Genomic DNA, 21,658 nt, shown 5'->3' on the forward strand with positions numbered 1-21,658 from the left:
CTTCAAACCCAAGCCAAAGGGCTGGTTTTCAGAAAGGAGGTTTAAGTATCCAAGTTTTGAGTGACCAAGGTTGTGCCTTAGGAAGACTAACTAGACAGCAATGTGCAGGATTGACTGGAGGAGATAGGCTGGAGGTGAACAGATCATTTAGGAAGTTACTGTAATCATCTTAGCAAAAGGTACTGGAAGGAAAAGGCTCAAGTATGAAAAACTTTCTGAAGGAGAAATGATAGGATTAAATGTCAATCAGCTGGGTAGGATTAATCTGATGCTTACAGCATGGGTAACCCAGAGGATAGACAGGAAGTATATAATCAGTGATGTGGGAGCCATAGGAACCCTTGACATTGAACTGTATGTTTTTAAAGGGGAAGGAAAGGTAGTGGTGAATTTTAGAGTATGCAGGTTTTATGGAATTTTGTTATTTGAGCAGAAGGTTCAGAATCGAAAACCATTCAAGATGCCTTCGAGCTCTGTTTTGCCTGACTGTCCATAGAATAGCTATTTATGAACTGCCTTTGGCTGTATTCCATTGGCCTACACATCCACTAAACAAATATTTCGTGGGTGTTTACTGTGTGTCAGTGACTGTTCTAGACAGTTGGGGCAAATCAGTGAACAAAACAGAAAAAAAATTCTTGCTGTCAAGCCACTTCCATTTCAGTAGGAAGTGACAGACAATAAATAACATACATAAATAAAGAAATGAAGTATATTATGCGTTAGAAATAAAAAAATATAGGGCATAAAAAAAGAGAGAAGACTATGAAATAGAAGGAGTGGTGATTCTGGGCCAGGGCTAGGGATATAGTTTATACGGAGAGATGTCACAAGTCACAGCATTTGAACCATTGTGCAGCGTTAATATCTAAGGATGCTGTTGGGACAATGCTCACTGCATTCCCCAGCTTCCTCTTAATGAAAGCACATGGAAGAGTCATTAGGTTTCTATAGACTCCCTGACTCCTCACCACCACCTCACCTAACTGATCCCATTTCTCTCTTGGCACTAATGACCATAAAGCTGAAAGCTAAATTTGTGATCTTCCTCCAAAACATGCATGGAGCCTCATGGCATTTTTTTGTACTTGTTTTTATACTTTGTTTCCCTACTGCCTTGACTTTTTCACATACTTTTATCTTCTTGTGTATCTATCTATCTATCTATCTATCTATCTACCTACCTACCTACCTACCTACCTACCTACCTACCTATCTATCTATTTAGAGAGACAGACAGAAAGAGAATGAGCCAGGTAGGGGCAGAGAGAGAAGCGGGAACAATGGATTCGAAGCTGGCTCTGTGCTGACAGCAGAGAGACCGATAACAGGGCTCAAACTCACGAACCATGAGATCATGACCTGAGCTGAAGTTGGATGCTTTAACCAACTGAGCCATCCAGGTGCCCCATATTTTTGTCAGCTAAAATCCAATCTAGAACTCTTAAAGTATAAAGAAATATGCAAAATTAAACTACTAAAGTTGCCTTTTTTATGGTTTTGAAGTCTTTTTGATACCAAAATTAGTGGCTTTAATTAAGGTCAACCTCGTTGAAATACTACATTTAAATACTTACCCTATATGTAATCCCATGAGAGGTATATTTGCCTTCCCTACAGTCACAGACACTTTGGGTACTTACATGAAATTCACGCAGCCAGTGCCAGCAGGTGGGGCAATCCAGACGAAGCTGAGGTTGGTTGTGGGCAGATGACTCACATGAGACGCCACCACGCTGCACATAAACTGGTTACCAAACTGGTGGTCAGACATGATTCCTGAGAGACAGAAAGGAAGGGAAGCTGTCATAAAGACAAATAAAACAAAGTCTTTCTTACCATGGCACTAACAAGAGTTTCTGGACCCTTTTCTTTCATGTTGAGATTCATCATGCTGTTTGACTTTCCTGTAAGCTTTGCAACTTTCCACATTTTGTTGTTAGAAGGATATTCATCATTTAAACCATTTTTGTTAAGGAGTAATCTACTAATTTCATTGCTATTGTATTTTCTTTGCTTTGATTTTATGGACTGGTCTTAGTCCATCACCAAAGACCACCAGGACCACACCTATAATATGACAAGGTTGGATTTATTGGAAGCATTTACAGCAAATGAGACCAAATATTCTTGGAAACTGGGAAGTACCTCAGTAAGAGGATGTTAGCAAAGGCTTGTTAAAATATTTGTACTTGTGTTAAGTTATTTAAGAGAGTAGGGTGATCTATCTGTCCTGGGAATTTCCTGATTTTAGTTCTGAAAGTCCTGCATCCTGGGATTCCCTAATCTTGCTGGGGAGGTTACAGGGTTAGTAGGTTTGCTTCTGGATTTGGTGTTATCAGAAAGTGGGACAATTTTATCACTGAGTATCTTAATAATTTTTATCTGGGAGATATGAGGAATGGCTTAGGCCAAAGTTGTGACTGATAAAAAAGCAACAGTCATGTTAGCATAGAGAGAGAGATGGTCATTTTTGTGATTTGCACCGTGTTCTTGATTTTGCCTGTGTTCAGACATGATTACAAAGTGGTCTGGGTTTTGGCTCAAGCCATCAGTTTCAAGGTGGCCTTGTCCTATACTGATATTCTGTAAAACTGCTTACATTCCACATGAGAGTACCATGACTGAGCTGTGGGCACCAGGTCAGCTCCCAGCGGAACTATCAGGGGATACTTTTTTTTTTTTAATAAGATGATTTATTTTATGTTTACCTCAGATATAAAATATTAACCAGTAACTCAATAAGAAAATAAACTCAATTTTTTTAAAAATAGGCAAAAGACACGAATAGACACCTCACCAAAAGATACACAGATGGCAAATACATGAAAAGATGTTCAACATTCTATGCTATGACAGCATGGCAAAGTAAAACAACAACGAAATGCCAATTCACTATTACACGGCCACAGTGCAAAACACTGACAACACCAAATGCTGGTGAGGATGTGGAACAACAGGAACTCTTATTCACTGCTGGTGAGAATGCAAAATGGTACAGCCATTCTGGAAGACACTTTGGCATTTTCTTACAAAAATAAACATACTCTTACCATATGATCCAGCAATCATGCTCCATGGTATTTACCCAAATAAATGAAAGATTTCTGTCCACACAAAAACCTGCACATGGATGTATACAGCAGTCTTACTCATCATTGTCAAAGCTTGAAAGCAACCAAGATATCCTTCAATAAGTGAATGGAAAAATAAATTGTGGTACATCCAAACAATAGAGTATTATTCAGGGCTAAAAGGAGATGAGCTATCAAGCCATGAAAAGGCATGGATAAGTAAATGCAGTCTGCTAAATGAAAGAAGCCGATCTGGAAAGGCTACATACTATATGATTCCAACAATATGACCCTCTGGCAAAGGCAAAACTATGGAGACAGTAAAAAGATCACTAGTTTCCAGGGGTTAGGAGGGAGGCAAAGATTAACAGGTGGAACATAAAGGATTTTTAGGGCAGTGAAACTATTCCATTTAATAGTGGATACATGTCATTATATATTTGCTAAAACACGTAGAATGTCCAACACTAAGAGTGAATCCTAATGTAAACTACAGGACTTTGAGTGGTAATGCTGTGTCAGCGTAGGTTAATCTGTTGTAACAAATATATCACTGTAGTGCAGGATGTAGCCAATAGTAGAGAGTTGGGGGGGGAGTGGGGGTACATGGGAAATGCCTGTACTTTCCATTCAATTTTGCTGTGACCTAAACGTGCTCTAAAAACAAAGTTCATTAATAAAAATATGAATAAAAACATTTCCAGGAAGGAGCAATTAAGTAAAAATTCATTTCCTGGGTATGTGAACTTAGGTGAATGACTTACTCTATCTGAGACCCAGTTTTCTTGCCTATAAAATGGAAATACCATGTCCCCTCCACCATAAAGTTATTGTGGGAATTAAATGATCCAATACACATGGAAGCATCTAATACAGTGCCCCATGTAGGAAGGTGCCCTTCCTACATGTCATCCTAATAGTTCATACATTCCTCATCATAGCACTTGACCATCTTTCCAAGGAGTCTGTGGGGAACTACATTTTTAATTTTTATATTCCAAGCAAGTATCACAATGCCTGATACATCACAGATATTCAATAAATATTGTTCTCAATAAATACAAGAATGACTTAACTTAAAAAATTAAAAAACAACAGAAATTATATCTCATATGTTATATTACCTAGTGAAAAAGAATCTTCTAGAATAGAAGTATAGGTCATATTGGACAAAGCAACAGAAAAACAGGTCTATATATTTTGACATATTCCAGTGATGCCCTTTTTCACATTCAAGTTTTTATTTTTTCAAGCTACGTCTTGAGGCAAAATTCATCAAGTCAGAAACCACAAGGTTAGGGAGGATAAGAGACTTCCCAGGGAAATCACAGAGTGCCACAGGAGACTCAGCGGCCATGACTCAGGAACTGCCACTCCACTCTGGTTGGGCATAAAGCAGAAATTCTGTGTGTGTGGAAAATGACACAGCTGCAGGAGTCAGCCTGACCAAAAAGAAAAACAAAAGTTCCAGCCACAATCATGTGGGAAGGGAAATGAATCAAACAAAATAAGGTCTCAGGGTTTCACAGCCTTGGTAACAGGATTCATATTCAAAATCCCCCCATTCTTCAAAACCCCTCCTAGAAAGTGAGTCAATGCCTAGACTGCATATTACTACATGACAACTTGTAAAAGTAGCTACATTGCTGTTGTTACATCGTCCCCTGCTCTGAGTAAATACGCCACAGAACAACATTCTTGCAATCCAACAGTCTGGCACAGCAGTTCCCCAACATGGCTGCACAGTGGCACCATCTGAAGCGATGGAATAAATTCTGGTTCCTAGAGATTCTGAGTCAACTGGTTTGGGATAAAGCCTGGGTTTTAGGAGTTTCAGAAGCTCACCAAGCAATTCCAATGTGTAGCCAAGAAAATGTTGAAAATGTGTCTTAGTAAAATGTTGTCCAGGCCTCAGGGCTTAGAATAATATGGACATGGTACCAATATACAGTTTGGAAGTATCCAGCAGTGACTGACACAATGGCCCTGAGAGTAATGCAAAATATCCCACCCTTTACTCACTACTGTTAGAACCACCCAAACATGTATTCTGGGGCCTTTTTATGTATCTTCACATACTATGAGTGTGCTGTGCTCTTTACTTTTTTAATAAAGAGCACTAGCATATTATACTGTTACCATATTTTATTTAGTTTTACTTTTTAATTGGAGTATAATTAACATACAATGTTAGTTTCAGGTGTACAATATAATGATTCAATAATTCTGTACATTACTCCATGCTCATCGTAAGTGTACTTTTAATCCCCTTTTATGTTTCACCTACCCCCCTCCACCTCCCCTCTGGCAACCATCAAAAGTTTGTCTTTTGTATGTAAGAGTCTATGTTTTTTATCTCTTTTTCTCTTTGTTTATCCATTTGTTTTGTTTCTTAAATTCCACATAAGAGTGGAACCATATGGTATTTGTCTTTCTCTGTTGGACTTATTTCACTTAGCATTATAACCTCTAAGTCCACCTATGTTGTTGCAAATGGCAAGATCTCCGTTCTTTTATGGCTAACATTCTACTTTGTGTGTGTATGTGTGTGTGTGTGAGTGTGTGTGTGTATATGTACACACACACACACTCACACACACACACACCACATCTTCTTTACCCATTCATCTGTGGATGGACATTTGGGTTACCACATTTTAATTGGCATTTTCTTTGAAAATATGTAAGGGTTGGCAGAGTTACAACGATTAGAAAACATCTTAATATCAACCAGCAGAAAAAAATAGTATTTACAGTATACAGTATACAGTATATCTGTTTTGGATTAAACACTCTGTTAGGCTCTGTGGAGGTACCTAGAAAACATGTAGGACATAATCCCTATCTTGAAATGACTAGAGCTGGAAAAAGAAAACTGGAGCAAACTGACATTGTAAATAAAACATCTGGAAAATAAGTGCTGAATGAGTGGTATTTGTGAAAATTACAAAATAGGAGAAGAGTGATTAATAAAGACAATTATAATAATGATTATAATAATTCTTATTAAGCACTTACTATGGCCTGCTGCTTTTGTGTTTCGTAAATATGAACTTATTTGAGGCTCTTCAACCCTATGAAGTAGGTGCTGTTATCTTCTCTTTACCTATTAGGACCCTGAGACAATGGAGATAAAGGAACTTGCTCGTGCTCAAAGAGAAAGTGGATAGGATAGCCTGAATCCAAACCAGTGCCCCTGCTATCCAGTCAGATATTAAAGAGGGAGGCTGGAGCTGAGTCTTGAGAGAAAAGCCAAGATTTCCCATATCTGTTTTTATTTACACGAGGCAGCAGGGAATAACCAAGAGACTATCCCCTCACTCTGCCATGCACTGCTGCATAACCTTGTCAGGGAACCCCTTCTCAAGCTTCAGTTCTGACATCTGAAAACTGCTGGTCCATGATCACTAAGAACCCCTCCAGTTCCATGGCTCTCTGAGTACAATCTAAATAACCAGAAGAAAGATGGGAGGACATCTCACAAAGGCAGACACAATGAGCAGCGGTGTAAATATAAAATGAGAACCAGGAGAATGAGCAGTCAGACTCAGCTTCCAGGGATCTATGAAACACAATTTACTGCATCCGCCACAGTGATCTTCTTAATGGCTTGTGTCATGAAAGACATATGCCATCTAATTAATGTATGTGATTTGGGAACCTATTCTTGGGATAACTATAATTTGAATTTGATAATGAATTTAAATTTACGATGGTGCTTTCCCTGCTGCATGCTGGATAATGGGATACATACTGAGTTTTTAATATGACTTGAAAAAGGAAAAACAGGATCTATAATAGAAATTAATTACATGTATCTCAGGGAGATATATACTTATTAAATGTGTATGTGTGTACTGTAGCAATACTAAAGATTTTATGTTCATTGTTGTGGTTATGTGTAAATTCTTATCCAAAAAATGTTCATGGGGAACTTCCTCCTCAGAGAGAAAAAGCTGTACTTTTCCAAGTATACTATGGACTATGAGAGAAAATCAGCACTTCAAGAAGTATGGCTCTCCCGATCTATCTTTGGGCAAAGAAAGTAAAGCATAATTTCAAACTCTGAAGTTCTACAAGATGGGTAACTTGTCTAGAAAAATTTTAAAGCATCCATGTTATGAACACATTTTCCTTTTGAATACTGTGTATACACACTTGAACAATATAGAGTATTTCCAATCTAGCTGTAATTTCTATATTAAGAAACAGTCAATATAACTCTTTGACATAGTATGGGTGTTTTAAATTCATTAAGTCATTCACACCACTGAATATCTAGTTTAAAAATATCTTAATATTTGTCTTAATTGAAGTTGTGGTTGAAGGATACAAATCTGTATCACAGCTTCCTTTATCCACATTATACTTCTGCAAGATTAGGCTCACGGTGTCTTTAATTGTTCTAAAGTTGCTTCCATGATTCCTTTTAAGACAGTGATACACATTACTTTGCCTTCTGGGATGTCATTTTCCTTGACAAGTCTTCAGTTATTTTAAGTTTGTGACTAAACCTTGTATGAACTCCATTTTCCCACAGGAATACTTTTCTATGCTTTTAATGTGCACACCTTGGATCTTCAGAACTGTAACTAAAATTTCTATGATCTCCCCATCTCTAAAATAAAATGTACAGATTCTCATAAAAATGTAGGCTATTCACTTCCAGGAAACACACTGAAGACTTTATTACCCCAAATAACCAATGTAGTAGGAAAATGACACATTCTTTTTGGGTTTATTCTGTATTTTATAGATTAAAGATGTGGATCACTCAAATCTGTTTAGTTTGTAATTTGCCATGGTTAGTGCTAAAGTGGGTAGAAACATATCCTGGTTTATTCTTCATGGTTTTCCAGAACTGAGATATCTGTGGATGAGATATTTCCAAAGAAAGGGCAAGTACATTAATATTATAGATCTTTGTTTGTGGAAAATGTAACTTTTATACATAAAATGATGAAAACTTAAAATAAGTATTATTTTATCATTTCAAACACTTCCAGAAAATATGGTAGAATGTTTTATCAGGGAGTTTTAGTAATTTATTAACATGTCTACATAAGAAGTGGAAGATAAGACAAATATTTAAGGTGATTACTATTTGCTTTTATTTTTATCATTTGCTCTTTTCTTAAAAGGGGTATCTAAAGTCTTCCATCATGTAATAAAAAAAATAGACCCTTCTGCAAATGTAGTTTGGAGAGTTAGTGTTATATTGTAAGTGAATAGAGAAAATGAATTATAGAGTTCCTTTTAGTCATTTTTTAAATCTTTTCATTTGATTTAAATACAAGTAACTGTTTACTTACAGAATTTGATTGTCTATTATTTGCCTTCTTTGCTAGGTCAATGTACTCAAATATTTCAACAAAGCCAAACACGATATTATATGGTAATATAATTTACATGGTAAAAAGTAATCACAGAACTTTCTGGAAACATCCTTATTGCACCTTATCTGTGAAGCACCAGTCTGATGAAAATGGATATGAAAAGAATAGCTCTTAAATAGCGCTTCTAGATAATGAATAGTCTGTGCACACATGCTCACACATATACACTGGGTATGTTTAATTTTTAAAACATTGATTTAAAGGCATCTGGTCTCATATTTAAGTCTAGAAGCAAAAAGCACTAAAACCTTTAAAATCATTCTGAAATTGTACACCTATCAGCGTAAGTCAGAAATGTATGAGGATTCATGCTATTTACACACCTTTTGTCAGCTGTATAAAAAGATCTTATTCCATGTCAACCCAATTCTTTCCTCACTCATTGCAATTACAAAAAAAAATGAGAATTACTGCTGCTGCCTTCCCTCTCTGTTCCTCTCCCAGCACTACCATTTAGCAAATGCCTTCTCTGTGCCCAGTGTTTTATCCATATTATTACCTTACTACTGTTGGAGGGGCAGTAGACAGGAAAGGTTGACAGCACAGACCCTGGAGGCAGTCTGCCTGGGTTCAGATCCTTGCTCCACTACCAAGGAGCTATGGAATTGGGGCAGGGTACTCAAAAACTCTGTTCCCCAGTTTCCTCTCCAGGAAAATAGAGATGGTAATAATAGGGCGGCTGTGAAGATTAAATGAGTGCACAGCACATAGTTAGCACTATATATGCTAAATATTATCATTGCCATTTTAGAGACAGAATTATCAAGAACCAGTGATCTTAAGTGATTTGTAAGGATAACAGAACTAGTAAATGACACTTGAACACATCTTTTTTTTTATTTTTTATTATAAATTTATTGTCAAATTGGTTTCCATACAACACCCAGTGCTCATCCCAACAGGTGCCCTCCTCAATGCCCATCACCCACCCTCCCCTCCCTCCCACCCCCCATCAACCCTCAGTTTATTCTCAGTTTTTAAGAGTCTCTTATGGTTTGGCTCCCTCCCTCTCTAACTTTTTTTTCCTTCCCCTCCCCCATGGTCTTCTGTTAAGTTTCTCAGGATCCACATAAGCGTGAAAACATCTTTTATCTCACACTGTGCACTGGCTTCTTCCCTACCTATATCCTTAAGTGGGAGTACCTCACTTCTGGGGCAGACTCCTGTCCTGATCCAAAAGAAATCCTGTCCAAATCCAGTGATGGAGAGCAAACCACCTGAGAGTAAGCAGGAAGAGGACTCCCTCCTCTAAGTACAAACTCAGGTCCTCCTCCTCCACCACCCCCTGTCCAAACACCTTAATTTCTTAAAAAAATTTTTTTAAATATTTATTTACTTTTGAGAGAGAGAAAGAGAGGGAGAGAGAGAGAGAATGAGCAGGGGAGGGGCAAAGAGACAGACACTGAATCTGAAGCAGGCTCTAGGCTCTGAGCTGTCAGCACTGAGCCCAACGCAGGGCTAGAACTCATGAAATGTGAGATCATGATCTGAGCTAAAGCTGGACACTTAATCGACTGAGCCATGCAGGCACCCCCAAAACACCTTAATTTCTCATCAGATAGTTACTGGATACTCTTTGTCCTCTTGGCAGACACATCTCTGAGTTGAATATGATGTGAGACATCTTTAGGTCAAAAGTGCTCCCCTAAAGGGCAAAGCCATGCAGTTATACTTAGGTCTATGTGGCCACTGCATTTGACAGAGTAGCAACCTTTCCAACGAGCTATGTAAAAGTTGGCATTAACCGAAGTTCTCTGATCCATCCACTGGTTCACAGTATACCCTCTGCTACCTTTCCTCCTAACACTGCATACAACCCCACCCCCTCATTAACAGTTGCTTGGTGGCAGTTAATCACTACAGATTGTCTGCTCCTAGCTTTTCCAAGCTAACTGCACCACACTGGCTACCTGTCCAGAACTATATTTTGCCTCACACTCTGGTGCCTGCTTCGCTGAATTGTCCTGGTGTGTGTAGGATTCATAGTACAACTTCCAGGCTAGAAGTCAGATTTAACACATTTGAAGGCCAGAAAAATCCAGAAAGGAAGAGGCTTTAAAGACATAAACCCCAGTCAATGAAGGAGGCTGAAAAGAGCCTCAGCAAGGCTTTCTTTAAAAAACAAAACATCTGGAGCGCCTGGGTGGCTCAGTCGGGTAAGCGTCCAACTTCGGCTCAGGTCATGATCTCACAGTCTGTGAGTTCAAGCCCCGTGTAGGGCTCTGTGCTGACAGCTCGGAGCCTGGAGCCTGCTTCCGATTCTGTCTCCCTCTCTCTCTGCCCCTCCCCTGCTCATGCTCTGTCTCTCTGTCTCAGAAATAAACATTAAAAAACAAGACATCTTGCATAACTGAAACATTATACCCATTGAATAGCAACTCTCCATTTTCCCTTCACCCCCAGCCCCTGGCAACCAACATTCATTCTATTCTCTGCTTCTATGAATTTGACTATTTTAGATACCCCATATAAACAGAATCATGCAGGATTTGTCCTTCGGTAACTGGTTTATTTCACTTGGTTAGGTTCATCTATGTTGTCACATATGGCAGGATTTCCTTCTTTTTAAAGGCTGAATAATACTCCATAGTAAGTATATACTACATTTTCTTTACCCATTCATCCATTGATGGGCATTTAGGTTGTTTCCATACCTTGGCTATTGTGAACAGTGCTGTAGTGAACATGAAAGTACAGATATTTCTTCAAGATTCTGATTTCAATTCTTCTGGATATCTACCCCTAAGTAGAACTGCTGGATCATATGTTATTTCTATTTTTAATTTTTTGAGGAATCCTCATTGTTTTCCATAGTGCCTATACCTTTCTGTATTCCTACCAATACTGCATAGGAGTTGCCATTTACCCACATCCTTGCCAACACACCTTTTTTTATAATAGCCATCCCAACAATTGTGAGATGATATTTCACTGTATTTTTTATTTGGATTTCTCTTATGATTAGTGATGTTGACCATCTTTTCATATACCTACTGGCTATTTGTACATCTTTGGAGAAATGTCTGTTTAAGTTCTTTGTCCATTTTTAATCAGGTATTTGTTTTTATACTGTTGAGTTGTAGGAGTTGCTGTTCAACAGATATAAAGTTTCAGTTATGCAAGATGAATAAGTTGTAGAGTTCTGCTATACAACATTGTGTTATAGTTAGCAATATTGTACATATAAAAATTTGTTGAGAGCTGGGGCACCTGGGTTGTTCACTCTGCTGAGCAGCCAACTCTTGATTTCGGCTCAGGTCATGATCTCACAGTTGGTGAGACCAAGTCCCATATCAAGCTCCATCTGAGAGCACGGAGCCTGCTTGGGATTCTCCTCTCCTTTCTTTCTGCCCCTCCTCCTGCTTGTGCTCTCTCTCCCTCTCTCTCTCAAAATAAGTAAATATTAAAAAACAACTGTTGAGAGTAGATCTTAAGTGCCCTTACTATAACAAACAAATGAATAAATAGATAAGAAAAAATTAAGAAAAAACAAAACTATAGACTGTTACAGACTATAACTCCAAGCCCTATAAGCCACCTACAGGATTCTCAAACCTCTCTCTCCTCCTCTTTCCTCATTGCCAAAGAATTGCTCAGCTAATTGCATTAGGTAGTTTAATGCAATACCAGAATTACTCTCCAGCACCCTGGTTCAAAACTCTGCTTATCCTAGTTTGTAAAAGGTGGAGGAGAAGGGGAAGACTCTGGACAGAAAAATAACACCTAACATTTTCTGAGTATTTAACGATGCAGGTAAAGTTCTGAGTATTTTGCAAAGATTAACTCACTTATTCATTAAAAATCCTAAGAAGCATTATTATTACTCCCATTTTGTAGATGAGGAAACTAAGGCTTGAAGAGGTTAAATAAGTTGTCCAAAGTCACTAGTCTCTACAGGGACCACTTGAGACCCAGCCCTGTCACTTATTAGTGGTGCGATCTTGAGCAAGGTAACTTAAACTCCCTAAGTCTTATCATCATTATTTATGTAGATAATAATAAGATACACTTAATAGAACCATGTAAATGGTTAAGTAATAATTCATTCTGTGAGAATTAAATGCTAAAGTGTCTATAAACCGACTATGGGAGTGCTCATTAAAGGTTGAAATTTTATTTGCAGATTTAAGAACATATCCCAGTCCTTCTCTGTTTCTACCACATTCACAGAAAATTCCCCTTTAAATAAATAAGTGATCTGCAGACTGATCACCCAGACTAAGCATGAAGCCCAGGCCAAATATAAACAAGGGTCATGACAACCCTTGGCTAATCCGAGAAAGCTTCTATATGAAAAACAGGATCTGATTATCTTAACTGTACCTCCAGATTGGCTGATCTAAAAGAATTATCTCTAGTAAATCTATCTCTAAATAACTAGAGACTGGTGGCATATAGAAATAGTTCCAGGTCAAAGTGCTTTATCAAATATTTTATCAGTGTTTAAGTGAATAACCCAGTCTTCTGGCTTTAAATGCCCAACATCTTAAAGGAACAGTGAATCCTCCTCCCTTTTCCCCTCTTGTGACCATCATAGCTCATATTGTCATGGTAATATCTGTGAGTTGATCCTGTTTCCAATTTAGTCTATGACAGTGTGTTTCAACCTTTCTGTTTTGTTTCATTATTCCTCCAAGAAGCCTTTTTAGGGATTTGCCTCAAATTGTCCCTATCCCATGAAATTTTATATAAAATATAATGTCATCGAAGCCCTACTCTCAGTTGCAAACCACAGAATACAATCTACCTAATTAAAGGAATTTTGAGTGATATTAGGTAGCTTCCCTGGGAGATACAGAAAAATAAACTTGGATGCTGTACAGCAAGGAGTGATGTCCATAGGACCGGTCCAACATAACACAACAGTTGCCACTGCCCATTCCTTGACATCAACCATATTTGGACTAAAATAACAGAACATTCAACTCAACTATACCAAAAAATATATAAGAACTTTTCATGAATGCATGTGATTGAATATGGATTTCCCCATGCTCAGTCCCCAGCTCACATGCACTCTTTTATATCCAAATCTCATGAGGGTGGGTCTGGATAGTAGGAGGAAACTACGTTATACACCTTCACCTCTAGAAAGGAAGTGCAGGAGTTCTATTTTGGAATGGTGGTGTTCACAATGTGGGAAACTTTATAAAAATGTTGGATAATTATAAATGGTATAGGTCTACTACAGAGGTCAAGTTCAAAGTCTATATAAAATTCTGGGTTTTTTTAAATCTAAAAATAGCCAAAATAACTGATAGCCTTAAACAAACATGACTTTTAGGACTATGTCCATGAACATTGAGTTCTTTATCCTTTACCCTGAGTGGAGATTCTGCCAAAGGAAACAAATTGCTTATAGCAGTCAATCTATTTGATGGAAAGGAGCAAAGGCTCCGTATACCCTTCCTAACAGATTTCCCAAGGAGTCACATCAGAACAGATAATGGGCCTCTATTTTCTGACTCCAGATGGTATAAATGTTTAATAAATGGCAGAGATCCTTTTCACAATCAGAGTTCCTGCTAAAGGAAGAACATTAATGAGGTAGCATAATATTATCTCAGTTAAGGAACACCATCTATCTAGTCTTAGAATTATTACCAACCTCTGTCCCCACCCCAGTCAATCAATAAGGAAGTCCTTCTGATGTCACTTCAAAAACATTTCAATCTGCCCCCTCTTGCCTATCCTTCCTCCTGTGCCTTATTTCAGGCATTCATTATCTCTTTTTTGACCAGTACCAACAATTCCCTAATTTTTGTCTCTTTCGAGTTCAGTTTTGCTTCCTCAGGCTCATTCTCAGTATTTTTACCTTTCTAAAATGCAAATCTGATTTCATCATTCCACTGATTTAAATCCTTCAATGGCAATCCATATTTACAGAAGTAGGCCTAAGTTCTGCAACATGACATTCTGTCATCTATCTCTCTGGACTCATTTATCATGACCCTTATTCAAACTTCACATTCCATCATGACAAAACTATATACAGCTATGTATACACACCTCTGGTTTTGCACTTGTTCTCTCTGCCTACACCAGAGGTCAGCAAACTATGCCTCATGGGTCAAATCTGGGCCATAGCCTGTGGTTGTATTACTACTGAGCTAAGAATGAGCTTTTATATTTTGAAAAGTTGTAAAACAAAAATAAAAATATGCAATAGAGACCTACCATTATGACCTGAAAAGCCTAAACTATTTACTATCTGGCCACTTACAGAAAAAGTTTGCTGACCCCTGGCCTAAGTACCCTTTCTTCTTCTGACTTGGCTAAACTCTTACTCATCACTTAATACACATACAGGATCATAAATCGTCTCCTCCATGAAATTCTCCTGTACAACTCCTTCCTGTATCCAAGGTTAACATTAGGAACATCTCCATGGTCTCATAATGCTCAGAGAATAGTTCCGCTATTGAACCTAGTAAATGCATTACAGAGAGTTATCTGTATTCTCCATTAGACTGTTAGTTATGTGTTACAAATTTTTTAACCACAAAATCAAGGATAGGCATATAATAGAAGTTTATGGAATGAAATGTTGCTGAATAAAGGAGTTGCTATTGACATCATGTGGTATCCCAGTAATTTATATGACAGGTGCTCTCCATGGTACTGAAGGGACGTCTTACAGTTCCTTTCCAGGACCTTAGCTTTTGTTTCCCAATTACCTTCACCAGCCTCTATAATAACTTCATGACTTCTGCCACTTTCTAATCAACTGCCTATAGAATAAAAACTCTTGTCCAACTTTCTCCTTCCCCAATTAACTATACATACCTTTTGGTAAAGGTATGTATAGTTTACCAAATAGTCATATTTGTTTACCAAATAGTCATATGCTCCCCCACATGCTCTAGCCTCTCTGTAGTTCCAAAGGGCCATATGAATAATTCTGGCCAATGGGATATAAGCAGAAATTAGTCTACTATGTCCTAATTGAAGCACAGAATAGACTGATCCCACCAGGTTCCTTTATTCCACTGCTTTAATGGCAGTAGAAGCCACACACTGAGATAGCAGAGCAACAATATGGAAATATAGATTGCTGAATCCCTGCATGGAGGACAACTACCCTAAAGAATCCCTAATTTATACAGAACTGTTTAATTAAGCTGAAATTTGGGGATTAATTTTTTACCACAGCAAAACTGAGTTTCTGTGATTAATACTTCCTTTTAATATAATGCTTATCAGAGTTGATTTACTTCTATTTCCTTAACTAGATTATAACTTTCTTAAAAGAAGTGATTTGATCCATTGGTTTTGCAAAGCATCATTCAATAATTACTTGCTAAATGGATGAACAGACTTCTACGTCTGCTTTCCTCTTCTCCATGACATTTCCTACTTTCAAGAAGAACAACAATCTGTTTATTTTACAGCAGTCAAAGGAAAACTGTAATGAGTATCGTTTCCTCCTATGTGAAATATGGAAAACAATAGTACCTGCCCCACTGGGTTACATAATTAATGTATGTGTTTCAAACTATGCTCAGTATATAATAAACATATTATATAAATGTTGGTTTTTACTACATTACTAAAACTTTTTAGGAGCCCTAAATTTCCATCCATGTTCCCACTGACTTACAAAACCAATGATTTTTTTTTCTGGTAAAGGCACTGCATTCGATAACTCTAGTCTTTTATTATGAAATTAATAAATTTAAAAATATGAAATCACATATAATACAAAACATAACAGTTTAAACATGTATGATATTACAATTATTGCAAACACTTTATTTACATCATGATGGAAGCTTAAGTACCATAAGAAAGCACTGACAATGAATGAATTCTGACAATGAAATACATTTCATGTTTTCAGCTCATGTGATTCCAAATCACATAAAAAATACTAATACATTTTTAAAGACAAATCACAGAAAAATATGATGTATACTACTTTAATTTAAATTTTATTAAAATTGTGGCTCAGTCAGTTGAGCATCTGACAGACTCAGGTCATGATCTCATAGTCTGTGAGTTTGAGCCCCGTGTTGGGCTCTGTGCTAACAGCTCAGAGCCTGGAGCCTACTTCGCATTCTGTCTCCCTCGCTCTCTGCCCCTCCCCAACTCATTCTCTCTCTCTCTCTCTCTCTCAAAAATAAATAAACACTAAAAAAATTTTTAAGTTTATACACTTTATTAAAATTCACACTCCAGTGAAGCAAACATTGGACTACTGGATGAGAAAAATGAGTTAAATGATTACAAAATAGTCTTTAAAAATTCTTAAAATCCCTTCATGTTTAAAACAGATTAGATAAAATATAATTATTTTAAACATTGTAATAATCTATTAATTTGAATTTAATCAAAGCATACTGGTTTATCTAAAAAAATAATACTGGGATTATATGAATATATACTCATGTGAATGATCATCAAGAAAGGTTTTTAACAAAGCAAGTTATTTGTTAAAGGTAAATTTAATTTTGTTTCTCTCCTGTAGTTTTCATTTATAACAAATCATGGCTATGTGAACGCTTTGAAGTTTCTTCTCTTTCATTCAAATTCTATCATTCCTAGCATCATTATGAATGATTATATTTCTACTGTATGGCTTCTTTTAGGATTTATGTATTATATGTTATATTTAATGTGAATTTATAATCTTATGTTGCTTTTTATATTGTTGGTAAAGTTTACATCACTTCTAATTTGTATTTTTTGAGAGAAACAAATTTAATTTTAGATTTGGAATTATTTTACCTACAGTTTGTAACTGAAAAGGCAACCCAAACATTTTTATAGTTTTTTTTAACATTTATTTATTTATTTTGAAATAGAGAGAGAGAGTGAGCAGTGGAGGGGCAGAGAGACAGAGACAGAAACAGAGAATCCCAAGCCTGATGTAGGGCTTGAACTCACAAACCACAAGATTATGACCTGAGCCTAAATCAAGACTTGGATGCTTAACCGTTGAACCACTCAGGTGTCCCATAGCCCAAACATTTTTTAAAACAATTCACTTATTTATTTCTATAGTTGGGAAGGAAATATTAGAACTTTTATATTTTAGGGGTGCCTGGATGGCTCAGTCGGTTGAGCGTCTGACTTCGGCTCAGGTCATGATCTTGTGGTCTGTGAGTTTGAGCCCCACATCAGGCTCTGTGCTAACAGCTCAGAGCCTGAAGCCTGCTTCAGATTCTGTGTATCCTTCTCTCTTTGCCCCTCCCCTGCTCATGCTCTGTGTCTCTCTGTGTCAAAAATAAATAAATATTAAAAAAAATTTTTTTAAAAGAACTTTTATATTTTAATGTCAAATTTAGATGTTCTATAATATACAAAGTATGTAAATACAGAAGTATATGTATTGAATGTATAAATTAAAAGTAAATAGACAAATATTTAATTATATATGTATACTCAAACATTTTACTAATAGAGGAGTTCTATATTTGGTTTAGAGACTTCACCAGGTCAGGGAGGGAAGTAAAAGAGTAAAAGATTTGGTGTCAAAAATCGTCTCTGTGACTTTCTGAGACAAGTCAAAATTTTAATTTATCCTTGTAGTCAGTCAGGAGATAATAATAGTGATGAAAATAAGAACAGAAAAGGCTTTGATCTGAGTCCATTATTGTATTCTTCAAGGTGACGAAGGGTAGCATGTCAGGAGGAGCACAGCAGAAGCCTGCAATCAGCAATGTGTTTCTAGGTCAGCTATGGAATTATGATCTAGTATGAGGATGCCAGATTTTTGCCAACAAAGTTAACGATGCTATGAGGGCTTCATACAATGGAAGACTCATGCAAAGATATTGATAATCCAAAGCAAATTACTCTAAGTATCATAAAAGAAGCGTACGTTATTTTGTGAGTCCAAAGAGACAGCAAATGCATCTACTTAGGGCACAGAATAAACTAGTCTTAGTTTATTCTCAAACACTAAGAGATTGGTCTTAAAAGGGAAGTAAAATTCTCTTGGGGTGTTTGTGTGTGTGTGTGTGTGTGTGTGTGTGTGTTACTTTTTTTTTTTTTCTTGCAAAAGGAACAGCATGCTCTAAATGGAACAATGCTGGTCACACTGAGACAACGAAGGAGAAGTGAAAGTGACTGGGATACAGTAGTATGCACAGCAGGCCCAGGAGGGAAAGAGCTAGAAAGGCAATTGAAGCCTGAATTAGAAAGATTTTTGAGTACCTCAGTCAAGAACTGATACTGTTGCAGGCCCAATGGGGAGTGACCTCCAGAACTGTGTATACACAGAAAGAAATATTAATGTGGTAGTGCTGTGTAAAATGTTTGGGTACAACCACAGAGCATCAAAGATAGCGCCTGGAAAAGTACCGCAAGAAACCAGGCAAGGCATGAAAAAGATTGGAATTCCAGTGTCAGGAGAAAGGTTTTTTATCTGAATTCATTGCTTTATGCCTCGTATTGTGGTGCTGGGCTGCTAAAACAAAGTATCACCAACTGGATGGCTGAAAACAACAGGAATTTATTGTCTCAACTTCTGGAGGCTAGATGTCCAAAATCAAGGCGTCAGTCAGCAGGCTATTTCTTTCTGAGAGCTGTGAGGGAGAATCTGTTCCATGCCTTTCCCCGTTCTGGTGGCCCTAGACATTCCTTGGCTTATAGGAACATCACTCCAACCTTCCAAGTTCACATGGTATTCTCCCTGTGTCTCTGTGTCTTCCCGTGCTTGTCTTATAAGAACATCAGTCATATTAGATTAGGAGGCCACCCTACTCCAGTATGACTTCATCTTCGCTTAATTCATTATATGTGCAGTGACCCTATTTCCAGATAAGGCCACCTTCTGTATTACTGAGGGTTTAGAACTTCAACATATCTTTTTGGGGAACCCAATTTAACCCATAATGTGCCTCAAGGAAATGAAGAGAATCATGAAGAGCTCCAGGGTTCTCAGAGAAATATGTTTGTGATTCTGAAGGCATGGATGGTGTTCTGGGACTCAGTGATAGGTACACAGGACACAATTTATTAAGAAGCTATCAAGGAAGAGTAACTCATTTTACAAATATTGATTTACAATTCAAACTTACCTAAAATGCAAAGTACTGTGTATATAGTAAATAATACATAACATAATGGGGGAGTTAAAAGAGTGAGCAGCAGGATGGGGAGAGAGAATTTACCAAAAAACAAAAACAAACAAACAAACAAACAACAAAAAAAGAAGTTAACAAAAAGTTCTAGAAAAAATTCTAGCTTTGCCTTTAGAAACTACATGTGGGAGTCCACAAGACTTTTAAAAACTAATATGTACCTTTAAAGAGAGGTAATCCATTGTCACCTATACTTTTTTTTAACATTGAAAATCACTACCATGGGGTGCCTGGGTGGCTCAGTCTTTTAAGCGTCCAACTCTTGATCTGAGTTCAGGTCATGATCTCATGGTTCATGGGATTCAGTCCCATGTTGGGCTCTGCACTGACAGCGTGGAGCCTGCTTGGGACACTCTCTTTATCTCTCTCTCTCTCTCTCTCTCTCTCTTTCCTTCCCCTATTCTCTCTCTCTCTCTGTCAAAATAAATAAATAAAACAAACAAAAAAGAAAATAATTAACCTAAACTCTAAAAGAACAGATAGTTACAGTATAATGATCATTAAATTTGTCAGCAAAGACCTTCAAACAGGATAAAGGCATTCTACCTGGCAAAGTTGTTAGTAAAAAGTATCCTAGTTTATTTGCCAACTCAATCAACTACACTACCACACCCCAACATATGTTATTGATAAGAGCCAAAGATTAACTTATAATAATATAGCTCCTTATAAAAATGTCCAAGAGGTGACACCTAGATCTCTTTCTAAAGACTGACTGCACATCTGGGAAATACCACTAATTAAACTATCATCATTGGATGCAGATTCTACACACAAAAAAAAGTATTTTTGAGAAATGAGGAGCACTCCATCAAAGACTGATTACATTTCACAAAAGACAGTGACTGCAAAAAGCCCACCCACATTATCCAGTTTTTAGAGGAAGTTAATTTGGCCTCTTTTAAGCAGTTGTCTTTTCCTCTCCATCCAAGGTAGAGAGGTATAATAGAGTCTTGCCTGGCTGTATAGAGAGTTACAAACACAATTCCAAATTACAAGGAACAGGATTTGCACATGTTAAGGGCCTGCCCAGAATGCTACAAATTCACCTTCTAATTTGCAGTGTTGCCTCCAGAGGCTGAGCACGATTCTGTCCGCATATGTCGAGTGTGTGGATGCCTGTGCCCAGTGCACCCGGTGGGAGGTACAGAGCTCACAGTCAGGGAGGCTGAGCAGACGATTTACAGCTGACGTCTAAGAGCTCCATAGAGAACCGCCAAGCACTGTACTAAACGCCACCAATCAGGCAAATCCAGTCGTGGCAAACAAGCTTGGCATTAACAACAGAAATAAAATATGCTAATCAGTTGTTCTACTCCTGGAAAACAAGTCATCAGGGAAGGGGAGGTGGGGACAGAAGCCACATCTTTAAGGCTCTGCAGAGGTTTCTGGTTAAATTTCTACATGTATCTCTAGTTAGGACCTCACTGATATTTCCATCTCACAACATGGTAATGTTTTACACAACTACCTGTTTAGTAGTCTCTTTGGAAATCTTTAAGTCCCCCTCCACGCTATCAGAAGTAGCATGTAACTATGCCATTTAAAATATATATCACGGGGCGCCTGGGTGGTTCAGTCGGTTAAGCATCCGACTTTAGCTCAGGTCATGATCTCACATTTTGTGAGTTTGAGCCCCTCATCGGGCTCTGTGCTGAGAGCTCAGAGCCTGGAGCCTGCTTCAGATTCTGTGTCTCCCTCTGTCTCTGTTGCTCCCCTTCTTGCATTCTGTCTTCCTCTCTCAAAAATAAATAAAGATTTTAAAAAATTAGAAAAAAATAAATATAACACATATATTATGTCTACTTTACATTTAAATATTCTCTATGGGATGTCGTATAGCGTATAGTTAAGTATAACAGGGCTGGCACTAGGCAGAATTCAAATCCTGCCTCTGTCATTAAATAGCTGTGTGACCTTGACTGACTTAAACTCTCTAGGCCTTGACTTCCTCACTTATAAATGGGATTATAATAATACCTGATTTTTAGCATTGTTGGGTGGATTGAGTTAATATAAACAACACTCTTAGAATAGTACCTGGCACACAGTATTCAATAAACGTTAACTACCATAATTCAACAGCTGCCTGTTCACCTTT

General features: G+C 37.5%; 1 protein-coding gene across 3 annotated transcripts in view; it reads right to left on the reverse strand.

Annotated features, from left to right (window-relative positions):
* RELN (reelin) overlaps positions 1–21,658 on the reverse strand; it is a 579,194-nt gene that overhangs the window by 370,389 nt on the left and 187,147 nt on the right. For all 3 annotated transcript variants that reach the window (XM_053218590.1, XM_027071727.2, XM_027071724.2), the window contains one exon: positions 1,644–1,779. In XM_053218590.1, coding sequence (XP_053074565.1) covers positions 1,644–1,779 — 136 coding nt within the window. The remainder of the gene's footprint in view (positions 1–1,643; positions 1,780–21,658) is intronic.

Source organism: Acinonyx jubatus, chromosome A2 (genome assembly GCF_027475565.1).
Source record: "Acinonyx jubatus isolate Ajub_Pintada_27869175 chromosome A2, VMU_Ajub_asm_v1.0, whole genome shotgun sequence".
Classification (NCBI taxonomy): domain Eukaryota; kingdom Metazoa; phylum Chordata; class Mammalia; order Carnivora; family Felidae; genus Acinonyx; species Acinonyx jubatus.